Source organism: Alternaria viburni (genome assembly GCF_023758015.1).
Source record: "Alternaria viburni strain BMP 2772 chromosome Unknown scaffold_5, whole genome shotgun sequence".
NCBI classification, from domain to species: domain Eukaryota; kingdom Fungi; phylum Ascomycota; class Dothideomycetes; order Pleosporales; family Pleosporaceae; genus Alternaria; species Alternaria viburni.
This window is the reverse complement of record NW_026055774.1, coordinates 623,323-647,478: the sequence shown is the minus strand read 5'-3', so window position 1 is coordinate 647,478 and position 24,156 is coordinate 623,323. Positions and strand designations below refer to the sequence as shown.

The window sequence follows — 24,156 nt, the reverse complement described above, 5'->3', positions numbered from 1 at the left end:
TCCTGGAACTCCTACCTCTTGCACCTCGCCTGAACTGTCGGTCTTACCCATGGCCCACCATACTCCAGATACAACTAGAAAAGCTTGCCTGTAACGCTCTCAGCAACCCTATCTGCGCGCTCGAAGATGCCGTAACCGCATACATATTAAGCATCCCAGAAACCAATACGAGGCTCATGCAAGAGATCTCGTCTGTCATCCTCGCTTTACCAGAACTACAGGGCGTAGAGGGAGTAAAGGAAAGGTTTTCAGCGAAAGCCTTGCATGCTACTGTTATGGATATAATCGAGAAGAACAGAGCGACGACCGTTAGCATGGTATGGGATATGAGGCATAGGAGAGAGACGGAAATCAGATACATCAATGGATACTGGGCAAGGCGAGGACGGGAAGTGGGTGTGAGAACGCCGCTGAACGACGAGTTGGTAGAGAGGGTGCAGGCGATGACGAAAGACAGACTGCGAGAGCCAAAGTTGTGATACGAGCATTCGGTTGCATGCTTAGAAAAGCTTTGACGTTGACCATTTTTCGCATTTGCTGCCACGCAGGTGATGATGCATAGTTACTAAGAACATGTTGGCAAAGTGGTTCCGCTACCATAGAATTCCCACGAAGCTAAGGATGCGCCCCACTTCCAGATGTCTCGACTTCTTCACCCATATCGATCGCGTGTTTGATGCGAGACAGTTCCATTGTGGATTGGTCTTGTTGCGAAGAATGTCGTCGTCAAGGAGACTTCGAGCTGCGAGTGCACGCATCCGGTAGCAACACTATGCCGCAGACTTGGTAGCTCACGCCACCTGGGCTGACAAACGGCGTGGTATGCTGCGCGTCGCGTTACTATGGTGCAGCATCCCACATGCATCCCCGATGCGCTCGCACGAGACAGGCCCAACAATGGCGCTGGCCGGTAAAGACCGGACATGACCTCATTGCTGTAAACTTCGCGGACCCTTAAAGGTAGCTGCGCCCAACAGCCTGCCACCACCACATCAAACTACTTTCTTAGCATCCAAAGCTTCATCTCTCTGACAGCTTGGCAACATGGCGCAAGATCTACGATCGCAGGACATCAAAAACCCGATTGACGTCGCAGAGGTAAGTCATGGGCTGTACACGCGTGTGAAAGCGCGCTAGCTGACAAGGGCAGTACCTGTTCCGTCGACTTCAGCAAGTCGGCGTTGAGTCCGTCCATGGCGTTCCAGGAGACTACAACCTCGTCGCACTCGACTACATCCCCAAAGTCGGCCTGAAATGGGTCGGCAACTGCAATGAGCTGAATGCTGGTACGTGGAGCTTGTTCTTGCGTTCGGGCTATCAGCGGCTCGCTTGCGGGAGCGACCGAAGTCGATCCGTCTGTCTCATGCGATAGGTGCTGACGATCATTACAGGTTACGCCGCAGACGGCTACGCAAGAGTCAAGGGCATTTCTGCATTGGTAACGACCTTCGGCGTGGGTGAATTGTCCGCTGTCAATGCCATCGCCGGAGCCTACTCGGAATACGTCCCAATCGTCCACATCGTCGGCTACCCATCGACTGTATCTCAGAGAAACGGAGCGCTGCTGCACCACACTCTTGGAAATGGCGACTTTACGGTCTTCTCGCGCATGTCCAAGGAGATCTCGTGTGCTGTCTCGATGCTCAACAGCCAGCACGAAGCGGCCATGCTGATCGACAACGCCATTCGGGAATGTTACCTGAAGTCGAGGCCCGTCTACATCTCCTTGCCTAGCGACATGGTAACGAAGAAGGTCGACGGCGATCGCCTCAACACTCCGCTTGATCTGGAATACCCGCAAAACGATCAAGAAGCCGAAGACTACGTCGTTGACGTAGTACTGAAGTATCTGCACGCGGCAAAGAACCCCGTCATTCTTGTGGATGCATGCGCTATCCGCCACCGAGCACTGAAGGAGACTCACGAGCTCATTAGGAAATCTGGAATACCCACTTTCGTCGCCCCAATGGGAAAGGGTGCGGTAGACGAGACTCTGCCGAACTACGGTGGTGTTTACGCCGGAGACGGTTCAAACGCTGGCGTGCGTGAACGCGTCGAGTCGTCCGACCTCGTGCTCAGCATTGGTGCTATCAAATCCGATTTCAACACTGCAGGCTTCACCATCCGCATGTCACAGCTCACGACTATCGACCTGCACAGCTACGGATGCAAAGTACGATACTCGGAATACCCTGGTGTTAGAATGAACGGCGTGCTTTCCAAAGTCACAGCCAAGCTTGGAAAGCTGAACATCGAATCTGGACCTAATCCGAACAACAACGTCCCGGACCAGGAGACTTCATCGACAGAACCAACTATCAAACACGCCTGGTTCTGGCCAAAGCTTGGTCAGTGGTTGAAGAAGGATGATGTCCTCATCACCGAGACTGGTACCTCCAACTTCGGCATCTGGGAAACCCGCTTCCCAGCTGGCGTCAACGCCATCTCACAAGTTCTCTGGGGCTCGATCGGCTACGCAACCGGTTCCTGTCAAGGCGCTGCCCTTGCCGCGAAAGAGTCAAACATCAAGCGCACCATCCTTTTCACAGGTGACGGCTCCTTCCAACTTACCGCTCAAGAAGTCTCCACTATGATCCGCAACAAGCTGGCTCCCATCATCTTCGTCATCTGCAACAAGGGCTACACGATCGAGCGACTCATTCACGGATGGGAAGATTCCTACAACGACGTCCAGGAATGGAAGTACAAGGACATTCCCCGTGTCTTCGGCGCTGAAGAAGGCAGTGTACTCACATACAGAGTGGAGACTAAGGAGGAGGTTGAGAAGCTGTTCCAAGATGAAGAGTTTAGCAGTGGCGAGACGCAGAAGATGCGGTTTGTTGAGTTGGTCATGCCATGGGACGATGCCCCGGCGGCTTTGAAGGCAGTTGCTGCTGCGGCAGCTAAGACAAATGCTAGTGCGGAGTAGACAATGGATCGAAGGAGTGACAGGTAATTGATGATGTATCAGCAAGGCGGAGTTAATAGGGTATGGCATTACGTAGGATTCTCTTCTCTTATACGAATGATGACTATACAACTCTTTCTTCTCTCTATCTACCTAGGCTTATACCGTCTCGAAGCAGGCCTCCAATACCCCTGGTGAGTGGAAAAGAACCGACTTTTCTTCTGAGCCTCTGTCGGCTGATATCCCTCTTTCTCAGGAGCATCTGGAAGCTCACCATCCAGACCATTCACAGCCATATACTCACTGCACTCAGCTTTAATCCCAGCACACTTGGAACAGTTGTTGAACCACTCATGGTTCCACCACCCACACAAGCATCGCCAGTCGCCGTCATACTTTGGCCCACGCCGCTGCTCATCCGTACCCGGACCGGATTCTTGCACGCGGACGATGTGGTCGCCCTGCCGGAAGCCTTCACACGCAGGGCCTTCCTTATGACCAATCTTACCACGGCAGGCCCACCAGTACTTGTTGTTCCAGAAGCTGCAACGGCAGAGCCAGTCACCTGCTCTCGGCTTATGTGGGCCGGGACCGCGGGATGCTCCCCTGAAGACAGGCTTTTCATCCCGTGCTGCATTAGCAGCGAGCTTTTTCTCCGCTACAGCGGCAGGACAGGGCTTTCTGGGGTGGTAGTCGCTACTCGCACACGATACGTGGCACCCCGGATCGGGGTTCGGGTTGAGATAGGCTGTGACGGGGCCTGGCAAGGTGGGTGCAGTCGGAGCTGCAGTTGGTACGACTCGGGGTACCTTACGGCTGGTGGCGGATTGGTCTATAGATATATTAGTTCACCATGTCTATCAATAAGACCATTGATCAGAGAAACGTACCAAGCTGGGAGGTGTCTTCCTCCGCTTTCCTCTTCCGCTCACTCCTCGCCTTCTCCTCCTCTTCCTCTTTCTTCTTCCTCTCCTCTTCCTCTTGTTGTTGCTGCTGCTGCTTCTGCCAATTTTCAAATGTGGCATCCAGGCTCGCCGAACTCGCTTCGCTGCTCAAGTATGAGCGACAAAGGATGTCAAGGTAGCACGCCACTTCTGGATCAGCAGCGGCCTTTTTGCGCATCCCGCGCACCTCCTCACCAAGCTCTTTCATTTTGCCCGCAGGCAGGTTCTTCGCCTTTTCCAGCAGCGTGTTGAGGTAGTTGCCTTTTACGGCAGGCGCCGGGGTTTCATTTGCGGAAGGCATTGTGATGTATGTATGAGAGAAGAAGAATTAAACGCGTGTGATGAGAGGAGAGACTGGAGCAAAGTATGGAGGATGCGACGCTGAAGATTTTTTGAGGTGAGCGTTTGTTGTGTGTTGACACTATTCCACTGTCACTCGCGGTGAGGAGCGCCTCCTCACCGCAACGCGTCACCGTGCAATTTCACTTTCACCTCTAGAAAGACGCGAGCAAGTCCAGGGCTCTGACCTTAGGTTCATGCAATATAATACACAACCACTGCTACGTCAATACGCCGTACTTATCCTGGAGTCTCCGCATCACCATCCAGTGAACTAGATCCCGCGCCGCAGTTGCATCTTCCAAGCTATCATGACCTTTATTGCCTTTGGTCTGAATGTCCGTGTCCAGGTATTTCTTTAGCAGTGTCTTCAACGCCAGATCACCCGTGCCCTTTTTCTTCTTCTTCTTGGGCTCACCCTCAATGGGGTTGGTCGAGTCGCCCAGTGTCTGCGCATCGGTCGCTGGGGTGAGCATGCTACTCGTCGCTAGTCCTGTGACCTCCAGAAGACACTCCTCCACCCTTCTTGCTGCCTCTTCACTAAGCTCTTTTTCTCTGGCTTCGACTGCCTTCTTCTCCTGAATGATCTTGTGCTCTACGACGTAGGAGTCTACGACCTTTGTGTGTATCCACTTCAGCGCCTTGAGGTCATTGTGAACGCTGTGTCCAACAAGAATAGTGTCTGGACCGACGAACTTCCACAACAGTTTTCTCGCCCCAGTCTAAAATTGGTGTACAAAGTCAGTACATGTCTTCCCTCAGCTTGTTCACGTAGTGACTTGCCTTTCCCTTCAGCGTGGTCTTCTCTCTTACGGCTTCGTTCATTTGATCCCACGTAACGCCCGACCACTTTGTGTTGAGATGTTGCATTGGTTGATCAGGCTTGACAAGGTTGTTAATGAGCACTTCTCCGGTTAAGTAATCGATGGCGCTCAGGCGAATGAGCTCAGAGTCTCCACTCCTGGCTGTTCCCATCTTCAGAATAGGAGTGAGAAGTCAGCATGTCTCGCACACATTCTGTAGAGCTAGAACATACCTCGCAATCGATTGCTACGGCAAATTTGGCGTTCATCCTGCGGTCCGCATCCCAATGACGAAAAGGTGGAGTCGGTTGGAATTGATGTAAGCGTTCGAGCTCACCTGGTCGATATTCGCGTATCCTGTGCTTGTCGGAAGTCCTACATGGCTGGGCCTCCGAGACGTGTTTCCCGCAACACAACCAGCACTAACAAGATTAGTTGGGTTAGACAACGTCGAGTCAGCCTGCGCTCACCTTTGTCGCGCGGTCGACTGGCGCTGAGTGGTGGAGACACTCTACTGTGCAATACTGAATTCCAGAGCTACCGTTCTCGTATGGTACGATCATACTTGGCAATGTCTTGTAGGGTGTGTCAGGTGGATGTGAGAGAAGCTGTTGACTACGGCGCGTTATGGCCTGTTGCAGACCCTTGCTGAGCTGTTGGATAGCTATCAGGAGTTTAGCAATACTCTCAAAGCCAATGTGCACAGTCCAGGCACTGAGCTTGTACTAACTTTGATTGCATTTACTGCATCTTCGTTTCAGATGAATCTCCTCGTCTGTCAACTGTGCGAAGTTGTAGCCATGTTTTCGCAGAGCATGTGTGGGTTCTAGTAGGCTTAGAAACTCTCGTATGTAGTAATCCCCGGGCGGTAGTTCGAGTATTGAAGGTGCTTGGCCCTCGCATGCTTCGGGTGGAGGGGGGTATGGGACGACATCGCTGGGTTGGGTTGGTTCCCTTGCTCCAGTGTTCATGATCCGAGAAAAGTCTAGAAATCGGCTTCTTGTGAAAGTGTTTGACTCAGGTTGATGTGAAAGATGCTGAGACGGGAGTAGTCCAGGTTTCGATACTAGGACGCGTTGTTTGTCTGCTCAGATGAACCTAATGCTTTCCTCTAAGGCTACAGTCCAAGTGACATGCAGGGTAGCTACCGGTGTTTGGAATGTATTGTCGGAGAGTCTTGCGAGGAGTGGCAGACAAAAATGGTGACAACGGTGGTGATACCGAAGAGTCTACGTGATGGAAAAGTGGGGGAAGCGGAACCGGGATGGCGCGTCGACAAGGGTAAGTGCGCTAGCATCGTGTCGCGTCTTCCAACAACGCCGCCAGGTGCATTCACCAACAGGGTCATAACTACATGCTCGCTCCATTCTACAGATCCTTGGGGAATGGGTGGAAACAGGCGCCAACGTTATGTAAGATGTTCGAAACTGCGCCGTGTTTTATCCCGACACGGCAGGTAGGGGCTCCGCCACCTGGGCAGCCAGCTGGATCCAGCTACTCATTGTAGTCTCCAACCCGCGCTGATATGCATGACGTCATGTGCCGCCGGTAGATGGTAAATCAGCCTAATTCAGTTGATATCCTATCAACTACATACCGTCGCAGCCTCGGTAGCGCTGTACAACAGTATAACTTCCCAAGTCATGCAGAAACGTCGAAGCCTCATAGACAACCGCCCAGATAGTGCGCAAACATGGCTAAACCCACAGCATTCAACGTCCTCGTTTTCAGCAAGACCACAGGCTACCGCCATGACTCTATCCCAGCTGGTATCCGCATGTTCCACAAGTTAGCCAGCGATACGAACCTCTTCAAAATCACAGCCACTGAAGACGCCTCCGTGTTTAACTCGTCTTCTCTCACGCAATATCAAGTCATCGTCCTCCTGCAAAACATCGGTAACGACATCTTTATCTCATCCGAACTAGACGCTTTGAGGACCTGGGTGAAGGATGGCGGCGGTATCTTAGCTATCCACGGCGCAGCTGCAGCTATGCAAGGCAACGAGTACTACACGAACTTGGTTGGAGCAAGTTTCGACATGCATCCCGATCCTGAGCCTGGTACTGTCGTTCCTGAAGAGTCTGGCCAGAAACACCAGATCATGAACTGCTGTGGTGGGCGTGAGGGCTGGAAGGACGAATGGTATAACTTCCACACTCATCCAAGAGAGAATAAGAACCTCCAGATCTTGCTCAAAGGTGATCCGAAGACGTTCCAGGGAGGTAAACACGGAGATGACCATCCGTTGGCATGGTGTCAAGAGCTCGAGGGTGGAAGGATATTCTTTACGTCTTTGGGTCATTATGATGATGCGTACGAGGATCCATGGTTTGTTGGACAGGTCGAGAGAGGGCTGCTGTGGGTATCAAGGAGAACGGAGGTTTGAAGTAAGGGCTCTGGAATTGCTCGTGTCTTTCTCGAGGTGAAAGGGGAATTGCAAGTCCTGGTAAAGTGTGGTGAGGGGCTCCTGGCCTCACTTTGGTCTGTTGGAGCGGGGGTTGATGTGGAAGGCTGGAGGATGTTAAATCTTTTTTAATGTTTTCATGTTAAACTACTAGAATGATGTATACACAGAATGCACCTCTACTTGTCACCAACGTACCATATTTAGTCTAATGTATACCTCAAACTCCGAAAAATCGTCGTCTGAGACCGTTGCCATTCCTGTCCCTGCTCCATCGCTTTGAGTCTGGTGGCGGAGTCAACGCGCATGAACATCGTGGACCCAATATCGAGATGCGCGCCATCGTACCTAGGTAGATACATTCGAGTAAAGCCGTACGCCTAATCTAAGATTTGTTTACTCCGCACGCACTTCCCACCGCCGGCTTCACCTTCACTTTTCCATCCCATACAAACGGATGGACATCACCTCGCATTCACTATCTGATCACCGCTGCAGCATTGTTATATCCAAGGTCTTATTTTGATTTGAATCGACTATATGTAATGTTTAATTCTCAAATTCTCCATCAAGCAGTCTGTTATGGTTGTCCACAGCGTAACCATCCTCCTCGCTGCGGGCGAACGTGAAGGCCATTGCCCCGAGTTCGAATCTCGGTAGCAGACATCTGCAGGGAGCCCTTGTGGCCGTTGACGACCCTGTGGAGCTTGATCGTAGGAGCCTTAGAGAGCCAGTTGACGACCTACATCTTTTTTTGCCTTAGCAACGAACATCACCTTTTTGCATCCATCTTTTCACTTTTCCACCAACACACTTAAGCAACTTGCGTTCTTGCTAGGCAGCCCAACACGAAAGAACGTTTGCATCCCTCTTTTGACTTTCACACAACAAGAGCAATATACAATTACAACTCAGTCTTCTCAGCATCAACATTCAAGTCCCAATCAATGCCACCATCTTTGCCATAACGCTGCTCCAGCCATTCGTTGCACTTTCTAAAGTGGCCGTTGTCAAACTACACATCGTTAGCGCTTGAATCATGATATGTCGGACGGCGCTACTTACGAAGCCTCGCGCTGCACTCAGCGGGCTAGGATGTACGCTCTTCAGCACAAGATGCTTGTCAACCGGAATGCCCTTAGTCCTCTGCTGCGCCGGACTGCCCCAGGCCAGAAAGACGACACCATTTGTCCGCACCTTGGCCACAGTATCAATGACCTTCTGCATAAGCAGCTCCCAGCCCTTGCCCGAGTGTGAGTTTGCTTCACTGCGACGGACGGTTAAGCAGGTGTTGATGAGCAGGACACCACGATCCGCCCATGGCGTCAGAAGACCACCCTTGTTCGGGGGTCGCTTGTAGTCTGGGTACTCCTTCTCGAGGGCCTTGTAGATATTCATGAGCGAAGGGGGCGCAGGGTTCGGTGGACGAATGGAGAAGCAGAGACCGTGGGCTTGGTTGGGGCCGTGGTATGGATCTTGGCCTGTGATGACGACCTTGACGGTGTTGAGGGGTGTGTGTCGCGACCTGACCAGTATTAGTCTTCGTTACTCAAGCTGGCACCCGGAAGATATGGGAAACCGTACCAGGAGTACACGTCCTTCATCGGCGGGTATACAGTCTTTCCACTATCCAGCTCCTTCTTCAGGAACCTCTTCAATTCGAGGAATTGGGGTGTCAGCAGCACATCCTTGAGATGCGGCAGCCAGCTCTCGTGTAGCGTGTCGAGCTCAAGTTGTAGCAGCTCTTTCTGCTCGTCTGTGAGTTTGGCGACCCATGCATCTCTATCGAACTTTGCGGCTGCAGCAGACTGCTTGGGTGGTGCATTGGGATTGGGTTTCGGGGCGCCAAAGAAGGCGGTAATGCTGCCGTTCTGCTTGGGCTTTTTGGACGCGTCCGTGGCCGCTGCCGCTGCTTTACGCTTTAGACTCATGGTGGCACTGTCAATCGACGTAGAATATGGGGAAAGCGGAGATGCGTGGAGCAACGAAGATAATAGTAAGGAAACTATGACGAGTCGTAAGAGTATCGCGACGATTGCAAGCATCTCCCAGCCCCAGAGATTCGCGTCGGGGACGTGACGTCGGACACGACCTGTCATTTCCGCCCGAGCACGTTGATTGGCCGCCGCGTGGCACAGCAACACGTGAGTACGCGCGACGCGTTCAAATCACGTGACATGACATCACACCCTGCCCTGACACAGTCCGCAACATGGCACAAGGATGCAAGCAGGCTGCAGTGGCTTCCCCCTCAAGATGACCGTTTTTCCGGCAAATCAGACGTGAGCGGACGTTTGATCGACACTAACATGCCTCGAGGTGGAGACTGAAGCCTGATGCAGGCTCGCATGCAGGCGTGCTGCCCGCATTTGTGACGTGTTGCCTAGGGGAAGCAAACAGGAGCGCGTACAGGTGAGGGGATATAAACAGACCTACTTTGTCTTTGCTTCTTCTCTCATCTTACAACCAATTTGACCCATATTCTCAAACTACAACACTCAATCAGACCTCTATCAAACACAATCATCAATCATGGCTTCTTCCAACCCTTCCAACTTCGCCAACCTCCCCAAGGACAAGCTCAGTGAGATTGCCGCCAAGGGTGGTCATGCCTCTCACGGCTCTGGCAACAGCGAGGTAAGTCGTGCCGGATACCCTCACTCTAATGTGCAGTGACTGACCTTTTGTCAAGTCCATATCCACCGGCAGCAGCGGCAATGCTGACCGTAACCCTGACGGTACCTTCACCAAGGGCTCAGACCTCGCAAAGGAGCTAGGCGCTCAAGGTGGTCATGCTTCCCACAGTGCTACAGACTCCACGTCCAACAGCAGCGAGCCAGGCCGTAACCCAGATGGCACCTTCACCAAGGGCTCAGAGGTCGCCAGCAAGCTTGGTGCTGAGGGCGGCCACGCATCCCACGGTTCTTCCAACGACTCTAGTGCTCAGACTTCCAGCAACGAGAGTGGCGTAAGTTGTCCTAAAGTACGGTCGATGAGTTCGTAGCTAACATATTCCACGCAGCGCAACCCTGACGGCACTTTCAAAAAAGGCAGTGAACTCGCTTCCGAGCTAGGCACACAGGGCGGACATGCCTCCCACTAGAAGCAACACGTAGATGTGCCTACCGATCCTTCAGTCCGACCTTCATGATATGTCCATGAATGACGGCCCAGCGTGGAGGAAGGTACCTGGACATTAGGGTACTATCATGCAGGGTCATAGCCTAATCACGAGATCATGAATGAATGCAGAGAACAATACATGACTCAGTTGTTCATCTCCTAACGTACTACATGTTGTGATGCTTAGGCCTCGAGGGACTCACATGCATCTATAGTGTTTTCTAACCGCTATAGCCCAAGGCGTCTAGTTCCTTCTTGATCTGCTTCTCGGTGCTGATCTTCTTGACCTGGGTGTCCTCTAGTTTCTCTCCGCCGGCTTGACGCATCTTCAGCTCATCGATGGCGCGCATCTTCTTCAACAAACCCCTGATCTTCTTGTCCTGAGGGTTGCCGCCGTCACCAGGGCTGGTGACGGTGAGGTCAGGGGGAGGAACCTGGCTCTCAGTCTGGATCGGGGGAGGAGCCTGAGCCTGAGCTGGAGCCTGCTGACGCTGCTGCGCAGGGTTCTGGCGCTGGTTACCGTCCGGGCGGGCTTGACGGTTTGGGCTGTTGCCAAAGTTGCGGTGCTGGCTGGCGCTTCGTCCTTGCTGCTCATATCCACTCTTGCTGCGACTGCGCTGGCGACGTTCTGGGCTACGTCCAGCTCCGTTGGGTGCGTTGGCACCGTCAGCGCCGAGTCCAGCAGCCTTGTCAGCGGCCTCGCGAGCCTTCTTGGCCTCTCGCTTCTTCTTGTTCTTCAAAGCCGCCTTCGAGAGCTCTCCATCGCCATCTTGAGCGCCGGTAAGACTAACACCGCCGCCGGGAGCAGCGCCCGGTGGAAGGGTCTCAGCAGCTTCTGCTCCTGGTACCTCACGGCGACGCGGCTTGCCAAATCCATTGGCGAAGCCAACGTTCGTGGAGGAGATACCAGTATTGGCATAAGCTGCGCCTCCTTCATCTTCACGCTTAAAGTGTAGCGGTGTAGCGGTTCCGCGCGCTCCGGGGGGACGGTAGGCACCCGCAGGCTTGGACGGTGTCTTCTGGGTGCTGAGGTAGGCGAGCGCAGACGGATGCGGTGCCGGTACGTTGGTCAAGGGGTCGGTCAGAGGGTACATCGAGATTGGCTGAGGGCGCCAGACGACGTGGTAGAGTTCGGCCATGTCCTCGTTGTACATGAGGCCCCCGCTGACGTGGTAGATGCGAACACCGTTGTCAACACGAAGACGCGGGCTCGTAGTAGCCGTAAGAATATGCTGCCCATCCGGACTCCACGCGCAATAGGTCGAGTTGGAGGTCTTGACGTGGCAGACCTTCGCGAAGTTCTTCTCAAGATCGTAGATGTCCATATCTCCAGCTAGATTGCCAAAACCGGCGACGATGACGAAGCGACCGTGGGGACTGAAAAGGATAGTGTTGCGTGGGCCTAGGTCGAAACTGTGTTGTGCGACCGCGCGCTGGTTGAAGATGGTAGTCTTTGCGGGCATGTAGCCATAGGTGACACCGAACTCCTTCGAGTTTGGCGACCAGGAGACGTCGTGAATAGGACCCTCCTTGTCTAGCTGGATGCGCGAATCGAAGGTGCCGTTGGCGCTGAGAATGTACATGTTGGTCTCGCCGTAGTAGCTCTTGTTCGTCTTGTCGACCTCAGTCTGGGCTAGGACAATCAAGCTGGTGCCGAGATCGTTCCACTTCAGTTGGACCTTGTCGCCCTTGAAGAAAGTCTTCTGGGATACCGGCTGGCTGAATTGAGGGACCTGGAAGACCTTGACAGCAGCGGGCATACCCTTGCGCTCCGGAACAAAAACGGCAACTGAATGGTTCTTGCCTGGGGCGAGCGCCATGTCGGTCACTCCCTCCACGCGGAGCTTGTTCCAAGGGTTGCGCAAGTCGCTCGACTGGAAGAACTGCACCTCGTTTGTTACAACGCGCGCACAGTACTTCTCGTCGGACGTGTACTGCAAGTTCCAGCCACTCTGGTTCTTCTGAACGTATTCGCCGATGACTGCCCGTGATCCGTCATCTTCAGCTTCGTCGGAGAGCGTCTTCCAGACCCGGAGGTTCTTCGCCGCGTTGCCGTCTTCGTCCTTGGATGGGCGCTGCCATGTGATGAGGTATGTGCCGAGCGGGGAGAAGCCGAGCTCGTAAACGTTCGGTGTGGGGAGTGTGGTAATGACGTTGCCGACTGAGGCGTCGATCACCGAAACCTGTTCAGGTGTTGCCCATGCGAAGTACTTGCTATCGGGCGAGTAGCAGCAGCAGCGAAGGTTGCCTTCGGGTCTGTTGTGCAAGTCAGCGTCAGAACTGGACGCGGATGTGCGCGAGGACTTGTGGCGTAGTCTAGACACTTACCGTACGAATCCTGGAAGAGCCTCATACACTGGAGCAGCGTTGAAGATCCCGATGCCCTTGGCGGAGCGGTCTGCGAGTCTTGTTAGCGTGTCTCACGCCCGACTGTGCGGAGGGTGCGTACAAGCCAACTGTGTGGGAACAGCCATGATAACTAGTAAAAGTCACAGGAAGTTGTACAAGTGGGCGTGGGGCAAGGTGCTGGTGGTCGCGAAGTCTGGCTCACTGCTGAGCTTGGTTTTGTGGGTTGGCGATGAGTAAGGCTAAGACAGGAACACGTCGGGGGTGTGGGTATGGATTCGAGTGTGACGTAGTTCCGGGACTTTATAGGCCAAGGGCAGACTTTGGGCGCACGCAGCGGCAACGGGTGGATCGTGGAGGGAAGGAGGAACACGCGTCAGGGAATTGAAGGGTGACCGTGTGACAGCGTAGTGAAGGCGATGGCGGCCGTCGAGAAAGAAATCCGTGGGCACACGCGCTAGTGCTCGGGGAAAATGCGGGCCGCTGGCGTTGGGACTGTGACATCAGCCTCGCCAGCACATGCTGGAGACGGAAGAGTGAATGGGAGCGGCTGTGCACGTATTGGCGCTCGAAACTCCTCTTCTGAATACATTTTCTGACTGCATCGACGTCACCGAGTCTAGACCGATCTTGTGCCGCCTGCACAGAAGGATTCGAGATTCAATGATCTGCGGGCCAGCTTTCCCTAGCAAGAGCCGCGAATCGAGCATGCTTCGTCGGCTTCGTCTCGAGTGTCAGCGATTGATGCATCATTTCGTACTCCCTCCATCTGTTTAGATACGTAGGAGGTCGCGCACTTTGCAAAGGTATTGCGTAGAGTCAATCGTTCGCGACATACCAACGGCGAACTCCATGTCTATCGTTATCGCCTCGGTAGCGCCATAAGCTCCCGAGCTTCCCCCAACTCCACAGACCCATCGTAGCTTCCGTCCACGTCCCTTTGGACGCCGTGCCGCGAAGATGCCGACCTCGATGCCCGCCCCTTCGATTCGCATCCCGATGGAGCTTCTGACTCCAACTGCTTTCGCGCAGTTCGGTGCTGTCATCGAGAACCCGACCACATCACCGTCCGCGAAGCTGCCCATCCCGCAACGCGTACCACCGCCGGACGCCGTCGCCGCCAATCAGGGCTCGGCCACCAAGTATCTCGATGTCACGCACATGTCGAACTTGTACAGCCTTGCGCCGAGCAAGAAACCTGCCAAGGCAGTAATGAACATGTTTGTTTGCTCGCCGCGCAACCTCCGGCCACACGAGCCGAGCATGAGCATGCCCAGCTCGTGGGGAGACCTGGACCTAGATGAGGACGAGGAAGGATGTGGGGACTTCCAGAGGCAGCTATTGGACGTCACCATTCTCGAAAGACATCCGTTCACCACGCAGACATTCATACCCATGGGTCTGTCGCAGCAGGAAAGGCACACCCAGTATCTTGTCATAGTGGCTCCAACACTGCCGGCAAGCGCGTCGAGAAGGCACACAGGCAGAGCGCCGCCATATCCCACACCCCACATCGAACGGAAAAGGAGTGTCATGGACATCTTCGCGCGCGCGAGGCCGAGCCCGTACTCCAACGAGACTGTGCCTACCCAGAGCCAGTTCTCACGGCTGCACCCCTCAGCGCGACCCAAGGGACCTGGTCTGCCAGACCTCAAGAACCTCCGCGCCTTCGTTGCGAACGGCAGCCAAGCAGTGACATATGGGGCTGGGACATGGCATGCGCCAATGATCGTGATTGGGGACCGACCGATCGACTTCGTAGTCGTACAGTTTGCGAATGAAGTAGGCAACGAAGATTGTCAGGAAATCGCGCTGAAGCCAGATCAAACTGCTTCCGAGGGGGTTGTGGTAATGGTGGATACCGATTCGGCTGGAGCTGTGCAGATCAAGGCTGGGGTTGGCTCCGTAAAGGCTAAACTCTGATGCTCCTGCCCAATTTCCTCGCTTCCGATGGCTATCCCCCTGATTTGACCCGATACTATATTATAATATAAGCGTTGATGAGGATGCAGCGGTTCGGAAAGGACCACGACTGTAGCATAAAGAAGACTCTAACATGTGAATGACCAGTGTTAGTGTTTCCAACAAGTTCTTATGTCCGACAAGCTTTCCAGTTATCGCAATCGTACCTCTGGTAGATGCTACTGCAAGAATGACATGGATGATACAGATCTCGCTTGTTTAACCGCATCGAAATCATAGGGCCTCCCGTTGCTCCATCTCACGCTGCCGGAACCAATAGGATGGATGGTGTCCACTGTACCTGCCGCAGTTCTTCTACTCTCGACACGTACAGCCCCGTTCATACAGCTACACATAACTCTGCGCAAGTTCCTCCAACCCCCAAGTGGTTTCTCGCGTTCGTCCATACAATGGAAGAAGCGGATCTCGTGATCATAGGTGCAGGCATCTACGGCCTCACAACTGCTCACACATACCATCGCCTGCATCCTTCAGCCAAAATACTCATTCTCGACTCTGCGCCATCCATCGGCGGGCCATGGGCACCGAATCGCGTGTTTCCCGGTCTCCGGACCAACAATCTGTGGGGCATGTACGAACACCCTGACTTCCCCATGGATGAAGAAAGGTTCATGGTGAAAAGGGGAGAACACATTCCTGCCGCGAAGATGTTCGACTACCTTTGTGCTTTCATGAAATGGGCCAATGTAGAGCAATTCGTTAGAGGGCGAACAACTGTTGAGATCATCGAGAGGGATGAAGATGCGGATGGATGGGTTTTGCATTGCGCGGCATCTCCATTGAATAGGAAGGGCACCCAGATCAAAGCGAAGAAACTGGTCATTGCAGTCGGTACCACGAACAAGCCACTATTACCGGATTATCAAACGTCGACAAACTTCAGATCATTGGTCATCCATGCTGCAGACTTCCCGGAACATCACGAAGTCGTTGCGAAACCAAGCAAGCATACTGTCATCGTGGGATCTGGAAAGTCAGCATGGGATGTAGCGTACGCATGCGCTAGCCAACCATCAGCTACAGCGACTTTACTCATTCGCCCTGACGGCAACGGACCTGTGTGGATGACGCCTAGTCACGTCACACCATTGGGATTATGGCTGGAGAAACTGGTACATACACGTTTCTTTGGCTTCATGTCTCCTTGCCCTTGGGCACCCACGACAGGCATTGAAGGCTGGCTGCGCTCCTTTTTCCATCGCACGTGGCTCGGCAGGAAAATAGTGGGTGCTTTCTGGAACATACTTGGAGAAGATGCGATCGCGCTAAACGGGTTGGACAAACACCCTGAGACGAAGAAGTTGCGGCCTTGGAGAGGTGCTTTCGAAGTCGGCAATGCGTTATCGATTCACAATTACCCGGATAGCTTTTTTGAGTTGGTCAAAGACGGAAAAGTCAAAGTGATCGTTGACGACATTGAGGGTCTGTACGGAGAGCGACAGGTTGTACTTAAGTCAGGGAAGGTGTTAGAGGCCGATGCAGTGGTCTGTGCAACAGGCTGGCGAAAGGGATACACCTTCCGCTTCGAACCCCAAGAGCTGGAGAAGCAATTGGGCTTACCCAGTACACTTGCACTCACGCCGGAAGAGACAGCGCTTATACGAAAATCAGAGGAAACTCTGTACACTGAGTACCCTTACCTAAAAGAGAGGGATACGAGCCGTATACATCATCCTGATCCCTCCCTTCGATACGCTGAACAGCCTTCTTCAAACGCCCAACCGTACCGCTTACACCGCTTCATGGTCCCACCGAAAGGCATGAAAGAGCGCAACATTGCCTTCGCAGGTGCAGCCCACTGTCTTTTTACCTTCCCGTGCGCATACATCCAGAGTCTCTGGATCACTGCCTATTTCGACGGTACCCTGTCTCTACCCTCTTCGCCAACCAAGGCACTTGAGGAGACATATCGGAACACGCAGTACTGCGTTCTCCGCGGCGCAATGAGCTACGGGCATACGCTACCCGACCTTGTCTTTGATACGATGCCTTACCTTGACACGCTGCTAAGAGACCTGGGTATGCAGGAGCGGAGGAAGGGTGGAGGTGTGAGGGAGTGCGTGAGTAGCTATGGCCCGGAGGACTATCGCGGGCTGCTGGAAGATGCCGAAGTAAGGATGAAGACTAAGAAGGGCTCTCTGAAACAGTAGGTCTTATCGATGCACGGGTTAAAGGTTAGAAGACAGCAATGAGTGGCTGGGATGAGTTGTGGTAAACAAAGAACGGTTTGATGTGTACATTAGTCGGACATGCAATTAGCGTATGGATTCAATGCGAAGCCAGGAGGTCTTGAGAGATCCTACAGCTGTGCTATGCATATGCCTGAATTAATTCGTGGCAGTTCCACCTATCGCGCGGCGAAGCACTACCTAGGTACCTTGCAGCACGCAGAACACCATCCGTTTATCACCTAGGCAGACATCACTGTACGTATATACGGTATTGAAGGAAGTATAGGCTTTGTGAGTTTGCAAGGTATCGTTTCAAGAGGGCGCGAGAGGTGCGGTGCTTGTTCCAGATTTCACCAACCTGTACTTCTCGCAGACCGTGGCGGACACACCTCGCTCATACCTGTCCATGATAAATGACGCAGTGGGGGCAAAGTTCTTGCCACCTACTGTTAACAGGTCTCTTCCGTCTGATTAGGTCGCGAAGTCCGCGTCCATACGAGATGATTCAGGTGTTGTGGCGATCGCAGCAGGTAGGGCGGAGTGTTTCGGAGGGAATGTGCAGGGGCCGGCCCGCATGCCAAGCCCCACCCTCACCAGTAACTGCCTCTTCGAGACAGGCCTCACAGGGAGACGATGCTCCCACACCAACCATTTGCTATCTCGCATATCGCGCCCACGACTGCAATATAAACGGAAGCTTGGTAAGGCTTGGCAACGAGTCCATGGGGGAGACCGCCGGACGCTGCAGGCCACTCGTCATCTGTAGTCGCAAATGCTCATCAGCTAGATCTTATCGCAATCATCGATCTCCCACCCAATGAGCCAATTATAGCTGCTATGTAGCTCTTCACCTAGGATCTTCATCCATGTAACGCCATAAGGAAGATCACCCGGCACCGGCACCGGCGTAGTCTTAGCCTAGAGGCTGGAGATTTGTACTGCCACAGCAGCAGCTGACTGGCCTTCCGCCTATGTTTCCCAGATTTCTTTTCCCTCTATCTCGATGGCACATGGCGTTCACCGACGTTGGCACGTGAAACCAGCCACTACCGGCCGAACTCACCACAATATCCCCTAGGGCCGGAGACACTACTATGCAGAACCAGTTGTACGATAGTGTGCCAAAACAGCTTCCCGTTTGGCGACGAGCACGGGATCTCCGGGGTATCGATAGTCATGCAGTAGATAAGCACCACCTCGACGGATGGCTGCATGAAGGATGCTAGGCTTTAGAAGGAACTTATAACTGCAACAGTACCAATCACCGCTGTACACTGCTTTTCTCCTTCTACATGCAGAAGGAGCATCGAATATCCCCTGTTCTAGCGGTCTTGGGACCTTTGGCATACCTGGACCACACGACAACAATGTGGCAAGGTTGGTGTATACCACCACATCGAAGTCGCAAGACTAGAGAGTGACCAGTCGAGTACAAATAGGAGGCTGTCTTCCTCTCATTCTCAGGCCAGTCCTCATCAGAGAACCAGCAGTCTTTCGCTTCCAGCTTCAGTCCCACTCCAGCTTTCCGGCCAACCTCCTTCAAGATGCAGATCAAAGATCTCCTCACCGTCCTCGCTATCCCAGCGGTGGTGCTCTCCGCAGCCATCCCTCAGGATCCCACTGAGATCCCCGACTGGGACAACGGCAGCCAGGAGGATATTGTCGGTGGAACAACCGCTAGCGCGGGTGAATTCCCCTTCATCGTCTCCCTCCAGCGCTCCGGCTCCCACTTCTGTGGTGGCACCCTTCTGAACGCCAACACCATCCTCACAGCTGCTCACTGTGCTGTTGGCCAGACTGCCTCCAGCCTCACAGTTCGCGCTGGTTCCAACGTAAGTTTCCACCTTGGCCATGAGATTTGTTTAGGCTAACACGTTGAATCCAGAGCCGTACCTCCGGCGGTGTTGTTGCCCGTGTTTCCTCCATCAAGGTCAACCCTGGCTACGTAGCGAGCACTTACAACGGTGATGTCGCCATCATGAAGCTGGCCACCTCCATCCCTACCAGCTCCACCGTCTCGTACGCTACGCTCCCCGCGTCCGGATCCGACCCTGCTGCTGGAACCACCCTCACCGTTGCTGGCTGGTAAGTTTTGTCATTCTTATCTGTTCAGAATCTGTCCGAAACACATAGCTAACCTTCAAATTAGGGGTACTACCTCTTCCGGCGGCCAGTCGCTCCCCGTCAACCTCCTCAAGGTTGATGTTCCTGTCGTCTCCCGCAGCTCCTGCCAGTCTTCTTACGGCACCTCGGCTGTTACCGCCCAGATGTTCTGCGCCGGTCTCTCCCAGGGTGGAAAGGACTCTTGCCAGGGTGACTCCGGCGGTCCTATCGTCAACAAGTCTACCAAGGTCCTCCTCGGTGCCGTTTCTTGGGGTGATGGCTGCGCTGCCCCCAACGCCCCTGGTGTGTACGCCAACATTGGCCAGGCTACTCTCCGTAGCTTCATTGCTGCCAACTTGTAAAGTGTTTAACACTTGGTGGAGACCAGGAAGCAAACGAGTATCGCAAGGCTGGGAATGGTGGTGACAGAGTGGAGGGAAAACTGAAGTGACGATCGATAAGATTCTTGTATATACAGCTTATAGCCAATTTGACTGTCACATCCTTAGCTATGTCTTCACCTCTTAACCTGTTCTTCTGTGAACATGAACCCAGTCTATATTCGTCATCTGGTATTGATAGAAGAGCACTAGAGCTGACAGAGAATGAGCTTCGTGCAAAGGAAGATTCCAACACGCATCCCTCTGAAGTCTACACTGCCTTCAGGTCTTGTTTATTTCAGCTGTTACCTTACTACAGACGCCAGTGCACCTGTTCAATTTCTTTCTTGTGTAAGGTGGTCGTATGGCGCGAGAGGAGAGGAGCGGGGGATAGTCCGACCTCGGCCCCTGTCCAGGTGCGCGGTCAATTGGCCTAGCCGTTCTCGGAACGAACGGCGTCATCACATCTCCCCTAATCGACTTGACACGCCTTTATCCTCAACGGCTGCGCAGTGAACCCCTGATCTGTGCCACCATGTCTTCGCGACTCCTTAAACTTCCGCGGGAGCTTCGAGATCTTATTTATGGATACGTCCTCGTATGCGATGTGATTCCCGTTCAAAGCGCAGCCGTCCTATTGGAAGCCCCGGCTTGCCGCAGTACCCGTGGGCTCGAGAAAGCTTACCCGTTGAGACGTCTACGCGCCCACCGACGGATCTGGCTGACACCTCGCTTCGACATTGGTCTGACCTCCGCGGAGTACGACTCAAGGGATGGGCCTACGAACATCCGAATGACATATCAACTTGCAATTCCATCAGACACGTCGTCCAACCACATCGAAATTCGATTGTTGCAAACATGCCGGCAGATCTATCACGAAGCTAGAAAGGTCTTTTATGGACAGAATATTTTCAGCTTTACGGAAAGCCTCAGCATACCGACCGCTTTCGCATTCTTGTGCGACAGGCCTGCCGAATCCCTCAAGCTTATCTCCTCCATGAAGCTTGCGTTAGTGGAAGCGAGCAATATGAGAGGCACCATTGGAGCTCATTATCCCGTTCTCCGCAGGTCAACAGACTCGCTTGTGCTGCAATTCGCTTATAACCACTTCACGGACCTCTGTACTCTCTTGTCCACCACGCGCATGGGGTTACGGAGGCTTCACCTAATGATCAGCAGTTCCCATCAGCGCTATGACACTGCGCCTTCTTCAGCGGAAGAGTGTTTGTTGTGGGAAGCACAGATGACCGTTGGGCCAAGACCATGGGTCGCTTCCTGGATCGAACCGTTGTTGAAAGTGGAAACGCTCGAACACCTCAACGTACATTGGAACTTTGATCGTCCGCGGCTGCGAAGAGTGGCAGATACAATATCTCACATGCGGTGCCACATGCTTGCACAACCACGAAGCAAGCTAGCGGATGGATCAGGCTCATGCATCGATTCCAGGCTTGACTTCCAGGTGCATTACCGAGTCGCCGTGCAGAATGGCATTCCCATCAGCCGTGAATTCTCCAGGAAAGAGATGTTCAACAGCGATTGCGAGTCAGAAGATGACAGGGTTCAATCGAGCGAGGAAGACTCAACGACCGCTTGGCAACGACAGGTCCGAGACACATTCAAGGCTTCGGGATGTCTTTAGCCTAGGGCTTATCAGCAAGGTTCTGTTAGGAGAATAGTTTCACGTTGTGGTGGCTTTATAAGCGCGTCGTGACACCATTCGATGTACCTAGGGGCTGAGACCTCGGCATGTAATTGGGGATTGGTAGAGTTCCGAAAAGAAAGATTGTGCAGCGACGCGATTGTCAAGCAAGGAGCTCTTGCCAAGTAGCCTCCATCAGGTTAGTGCCCCGCTTTGGTAGCACGTAATCCCTGCAAGCTAACGGTCCGCAGGCGCATTCCAAAATATCCACCTCAGACCTGGGCATAGGAGGCACAGCATGACAGAGGCAATGTTTGCTGCTGCATCAACTACGCCGCAGCACAATGGCGATTGTTAAAATCCTGTGCTCCCTCAGCTCTGGTCAAAATTTACCTGCAGCTCTCAGCCGCGCGTGCTAACACGAAATTCCAAGATCGTGCGTTTCACTCGTACGGTCCGTCCAAATGTTCGGCTTTTCAGGGTCCAACCTTCCATTCAGCTCCTCATGGTCTCAGCAACCCCTTCATCATTCCAACATCTCTCGAGCTCTTTCATCTCCTTCTCCATCAGCTATCATGCCGTACGGAATCATGGAGCTTGCGCACAGCAAAACATTAATTGCGTCACTAGCATTGGCAACTCACTATGCTCTTCACCGAAGCGACTGGGATAACACCTTCCACACAGTCATTGGAGTCTGGACTGTCGCCTTTGGAGGCATTGCGACTCTCGAATATGTTGCTGATACGTCCACTAAATCTCTTGGTGTCGCAATCCAGCTTGCGGCAAGGACGGCAACATTCTATTTCGCCATCTTGATTGCCAGCATATTACTGCATAGGGGATTCTTCCATCGCTTGCGAAAGGCAAGCGCTTCGTTGACGTTGATCAAGTAGGATTTGCTGACATTGCAAAGTTCCCTGGCCCCTTCCTCGCCCGATTCTCAAAGTCATACGGCATCTCGGTCGGAGTACTTTCGACCAACTTCCAGTATTTCTCATGGCTCGACTCTTTACCCCAGCAGTACGGAGAAGACGTCATTCGTACTGGTCCTAGAGGTAAGCCCAAGACAATGAAGGTGTGTGTGACACAGACACTGACTTTGCCTGTCCAAATGTAGAAGTCACGGTCTACTGCGCTGACGCCGTTCCTCTGATCCATGGAGCGACTTCGAAGTGCAAGAAGAACACTATATACGACAGTATTTCCGAAGTGGCAGGGCGTTCTCTTCATTTCACAACTAACAAAGATGAACATCGACAAAGGCGCAAGATGTGGGATCGTGCATTCAACGCAAATGCTCTCCGCGAATATGAGCCTCGCTTGAACCGCCATGCTCTTACTCTCATGTCCAAGCTCAAAGAGCGAGCTACACGATCTTCAGTTCGAATTACAGACTGGGTCAACTTCTACAGCTTTGATGTTATGGGAGATGTCGGCTTCAACCGCAGCTTTGACATGATGGAGAAGGGTAAAGAAGATCCTGTCATCAAGCTATTGCATGAGAGCCACGCACCCATAAGTGTTTTTGCGCACATCTCTTGGGCGATGCGGCTTATCGCACTAACACCTGTCGGTTCTGGACCCCTCTTTGAGCATATAGCCTGGAGTGCAAAGGTTCTCGAAGAGCGGAAAAAGGTACGCATGCCATGGCGATAACCTCCATCTCAATGAAGATTTCTCACGAATACCAGGATACACCCAAAGAGAAGGACGTTTTCTCTTCTCTGCTGGACCCAAATGACGACCGGATAACGCCCGAGATGAATTCTGATTCGCGGCTTCTGGTCATAGCGGGCAGGTAAGCAACCCCATGAAGTACTTGGTGCCAGGCGTTACGAGGTTTTGCCTAGATACGGCATTGCACTTGATCCTGTTGCAACCTCCATCTAAAGTCCCGAATACTGACATGATCATCAGCGATACCGTGGCTGCAACGTTATCATTTCTTTTGTACGAGCTGTGCAAGAATCTGGAGACCCAAGCCAAGCTGCGCACCGCAATTGATGAAATCGAAACGAAGAAAGCGCATCTTAATGTTGAAGACGTCACCGAGTGTGCTTATCTGGACGGGGTAATCAACGAGACTTTGCGCCTTCATCCTGCTGTAAGTATTCACCCAAGGAGGCCATCATTGACATCATTAACACATTCAGACACCCTCCGGAGCGCAGCGCGAGACACCACCTGAAGGAATAACTCTACCCAACGGCACATATATACCCGGAAGAGTTAATGTATGGATGCCGTTCTACAGCCTGCAACGCGACCCACGATACTTTGAAGAGCCGCTGTCTTTCATGCCAGAGCGATGGACCGGCGAACGGCTTGGTGCTATCATCGACAAACGTGCCTATCTACCTTTCTCCATTGGACCGTACAACTGTATCGGACAGAAGCTAGCCATGATGGAGCTGCGCAGTGTCACTGCCAATCTTGTTAGATCATTCGAGATCTCTTTTGCTGAGGGTGAGGATGGCAGTACAATCGAGAACAAGACCCGAGACTGCTTTACCATCATAGTGGGGAAGCTAGATGTCAAACTCACGCCACGGTACTGAGGTTGCGCGAAGAAAGAGCGACGTGCATTTGGTTCAACTTCATCTATGGTGCTATTGCCTTTTCGTTGACCCAGGTAAAGTAGGCTTTCTTAATGCAACGGCTATGTATTTTCTCCGTGAAGCTCCAAAACACGTGTCCGAAATGTCCGCTTTTGTCTTATCTCAACGTCCTTCACACATGCTTGCTACACACGTTCACTCCCTGACAGAGGAGGCATACTTTCACATGCTCCACGACGTCATCCACACTATCGCATTTCCCACACTTCCCCTCCACGTGCGACCGCTGCCTTGCCTTCGCGAGTTTCCTGAGAAAGTCCTCCCGACACCGAAAACACTGCCATTCTTGATCGCATGCACAACCTCGGTGTCCCTCTCCCAGATCCAGGACCGACCTCCTCGCGCAGAACTCGCACACTGGCACGCGCGCTCCTTCCGTCATC

General features: G+C 53.1%; 11 protein-coding genes across 11 annotated transcripts; 7 read left to right on the top strand and 4 right to left on the bottom strand.

The window, feature by feature from the left end:
* Positions 1-1,044: 1,044 nt before the first annotated feature.
* On the top strand, positions 1,045-2,929 carry J4E79_003086 (uncharacterized protein; the record flags this gene model as incomplete). The annotated part of the gene is made up of 3 exons (XM_049351982.1): positions 1,045-1,098; positions 1,151-1,286; positions 1,392-2,929. 3 exons carry the CDS (start codon positions 1,045-1,047, stop codon positions 2,927-2,929), a joined length of 1,728 nt encoding a protein of 575 aa, XP_049213453.1.
* Positions 2,930-3,298: 369 nt separating this feature from the next.
* Positions 3,299-4,153, bottom strand: J4E79_003085 (uncharacterized protein; the record flags this gene model as incomplete). The annotated part of the gene is given in 3 exon segments (XM_049351981.1): positions 3,299-3,318; positions 3,333-3,692; positions 3,799-4,153. The coding sequence occupies 3 exon segments, from the start codon at positions 4,151-4,153 to the stop codon at positions 3,299-3,301; spliced, it is 735 nt and encodes a 244-aa protein (XP_049213452.1).
* Positions 4,154-4,412: 259 nt separating this feature from the next.
* On the bottom strand, positions 4,413-5,166 carry J4E79_003084 (uncharacterized protein; the record flags this gene model as incomplete). The annotated part of the gene is made up of 2 exons (XM_049351980.1): positions 4,413-4,851; positions 4,940-5,166. The coding sequence occupies 2 exons, from the start codon at positions 5,164-5,166 to the stop codon at positions 4,413-4,415; spliced, it is 666 nt and encodes a 221-aa protein (XP_049213451.1).
* A 1,521-nt stretch (positions 5,167-6,687) lies between these two features.
* J4E79_003083 (uncharacterized protein) lies at positions 6,688-7,388 on the top strand (the record flags this gene model as incomplete). Its single annotated transcript, XM_049351979.1, has 2 exons — positions 6,688-7,219; positions 7,339-7,388. The coding sequence occupies 2 exons, from the start codon at positions 6,688-6,690 to the stop codon at positions 7,386-7,388; spliced, it is 582 nt and encodes a 193-aa protein (XP_049213450.1).
* A 917-nt stretch (positions 7,389-8,305) lies between these two features.
* Positions 8,306-9,332, bottom strand: J4E79_003082 (uncharacterized protein; the record flags this gene model as incomplete). Its single annotated transcript, XM_049351978.1, has 3 exons — positions 8,306-8,416; positions 8,467-8,926; positions 8,986-9,332. The coding sequence occupies 3 exons, from the start codon at positions 9,330-9,332 to the stop codon at positions 8,306-8,308; spliced, it is 918 nt and encodes a 305-aa protein (XP_049213449.1).
* A 601-nt stretch (positions 9,333-9,933) lies between these two features.
* Positions 9,934-10,504, top strand: J4E79_003081 (uncharacterized protein; the record flags this gene model as incomplete). The annotated part of the gene is made up of 3 exons (XM_049351977.1): positions 9,934-10,038; positions 10,094-10,369; positions 10,424-10,504. The coding sequence occupies 3 exons, from the start codon at positions 9,934-9,936 to the stop codon at positions 10,502-10,504; spliced, it is 462 nt and encodes a 153-aa protein (XP_049213448.1).
* Positions 10,505-10,745: 241 nt separating this feature from the next.
* Positions 10,746-12,998, bottom strand: J4E79_003080 (uncharacterized protein; the record flags this gene model as incomplete). Its single annotated transcript, XM_049351976.1, has 3 exons — positions 10,746-12,780; positions 12,853-12,922; positions 12,974-12,998. 3 exons carry the CDS (start codon positions 12,996-12,998, stop codon positions 10,746-10,748), a joined length of 2,130 nt encoding a protein of 709 aa, XP_049213447.1.
* An 832-nt stretch (positions 12,999-13,830) lies between these two features.
* On the top strand, positions 13,831-14,793 carry J4E79_003079 (uncharacterized protein; the record flags this gene model as incomplete). Its single annotated transcript, XM_049351975.1, has 1 exon — positions 13,831-14,793. The coding sequence occupies one exon, from the start codon at positions 13,831-13,833 to the stop codon at positions 14,791-14,793; it is 963 nt and encodes a 320-aa protein (XP_049213446.1).
* A 449-nt stretch (positions 14,794-15,242) lies between these two features.
* Positions 15,243-17,003, top strand: J4E79_003078 (uncharacterized protein; the record flags this gene model as incomplete). Its single annotated transcript, XM_049351974.1, has 1 exon — positions 15,243-17,003. The coding sequence occupies one exon, from the start codon at positions 15,243-15,245 to the stop codon at positions 17,001-17,003; it is 1,761 nt and encodes a 586-aa protein (XP_049213445.1).
* Positions 17,004-18,568: 1,565 nt separating this feature from the next.
* On the top strand, positions 18,569-19,489 carry J4E79_003077 (uncharacterized protein; the record flags this gene model as incomplete). The annotated part of the gene is made up of 3 exons (XM_049351973.1): positions 18,569-18,856; positions 18,910-19,109; positions 19,174-19,489. 3 exons carry the CDS (start codon positions 18,569-18,571, stop codon positions 19,487-19,489), a joined length of 804 nt encoding a protein of 267 aa, XP_049213444.1.
* A 2,935-nt stretch (positions 19,490-22,424) lies between these two features.
* On the top strand, positions 22,425-23,713 carry J4E79_003076 (uncharacterized protein; the record flags this gene model as incomplete). Its single annotated transcript, XM_049351972.1, has 4 exons — positions 22,425-22,790; positions 22,847-22,953; positions 23,073-23,226; positions 23,309-23,713. The coding sequence occupies 4 exons, from the start codon at positions 22,425-22,427 to the stop codon at positions 23,711-23,713; spliced, it is 1,032 nt and encodes a 343-aa protein (XP_049213443.1).
* Between the last annotated feature and the right edge of the window lie 443 nt (positions 23,714-24,156).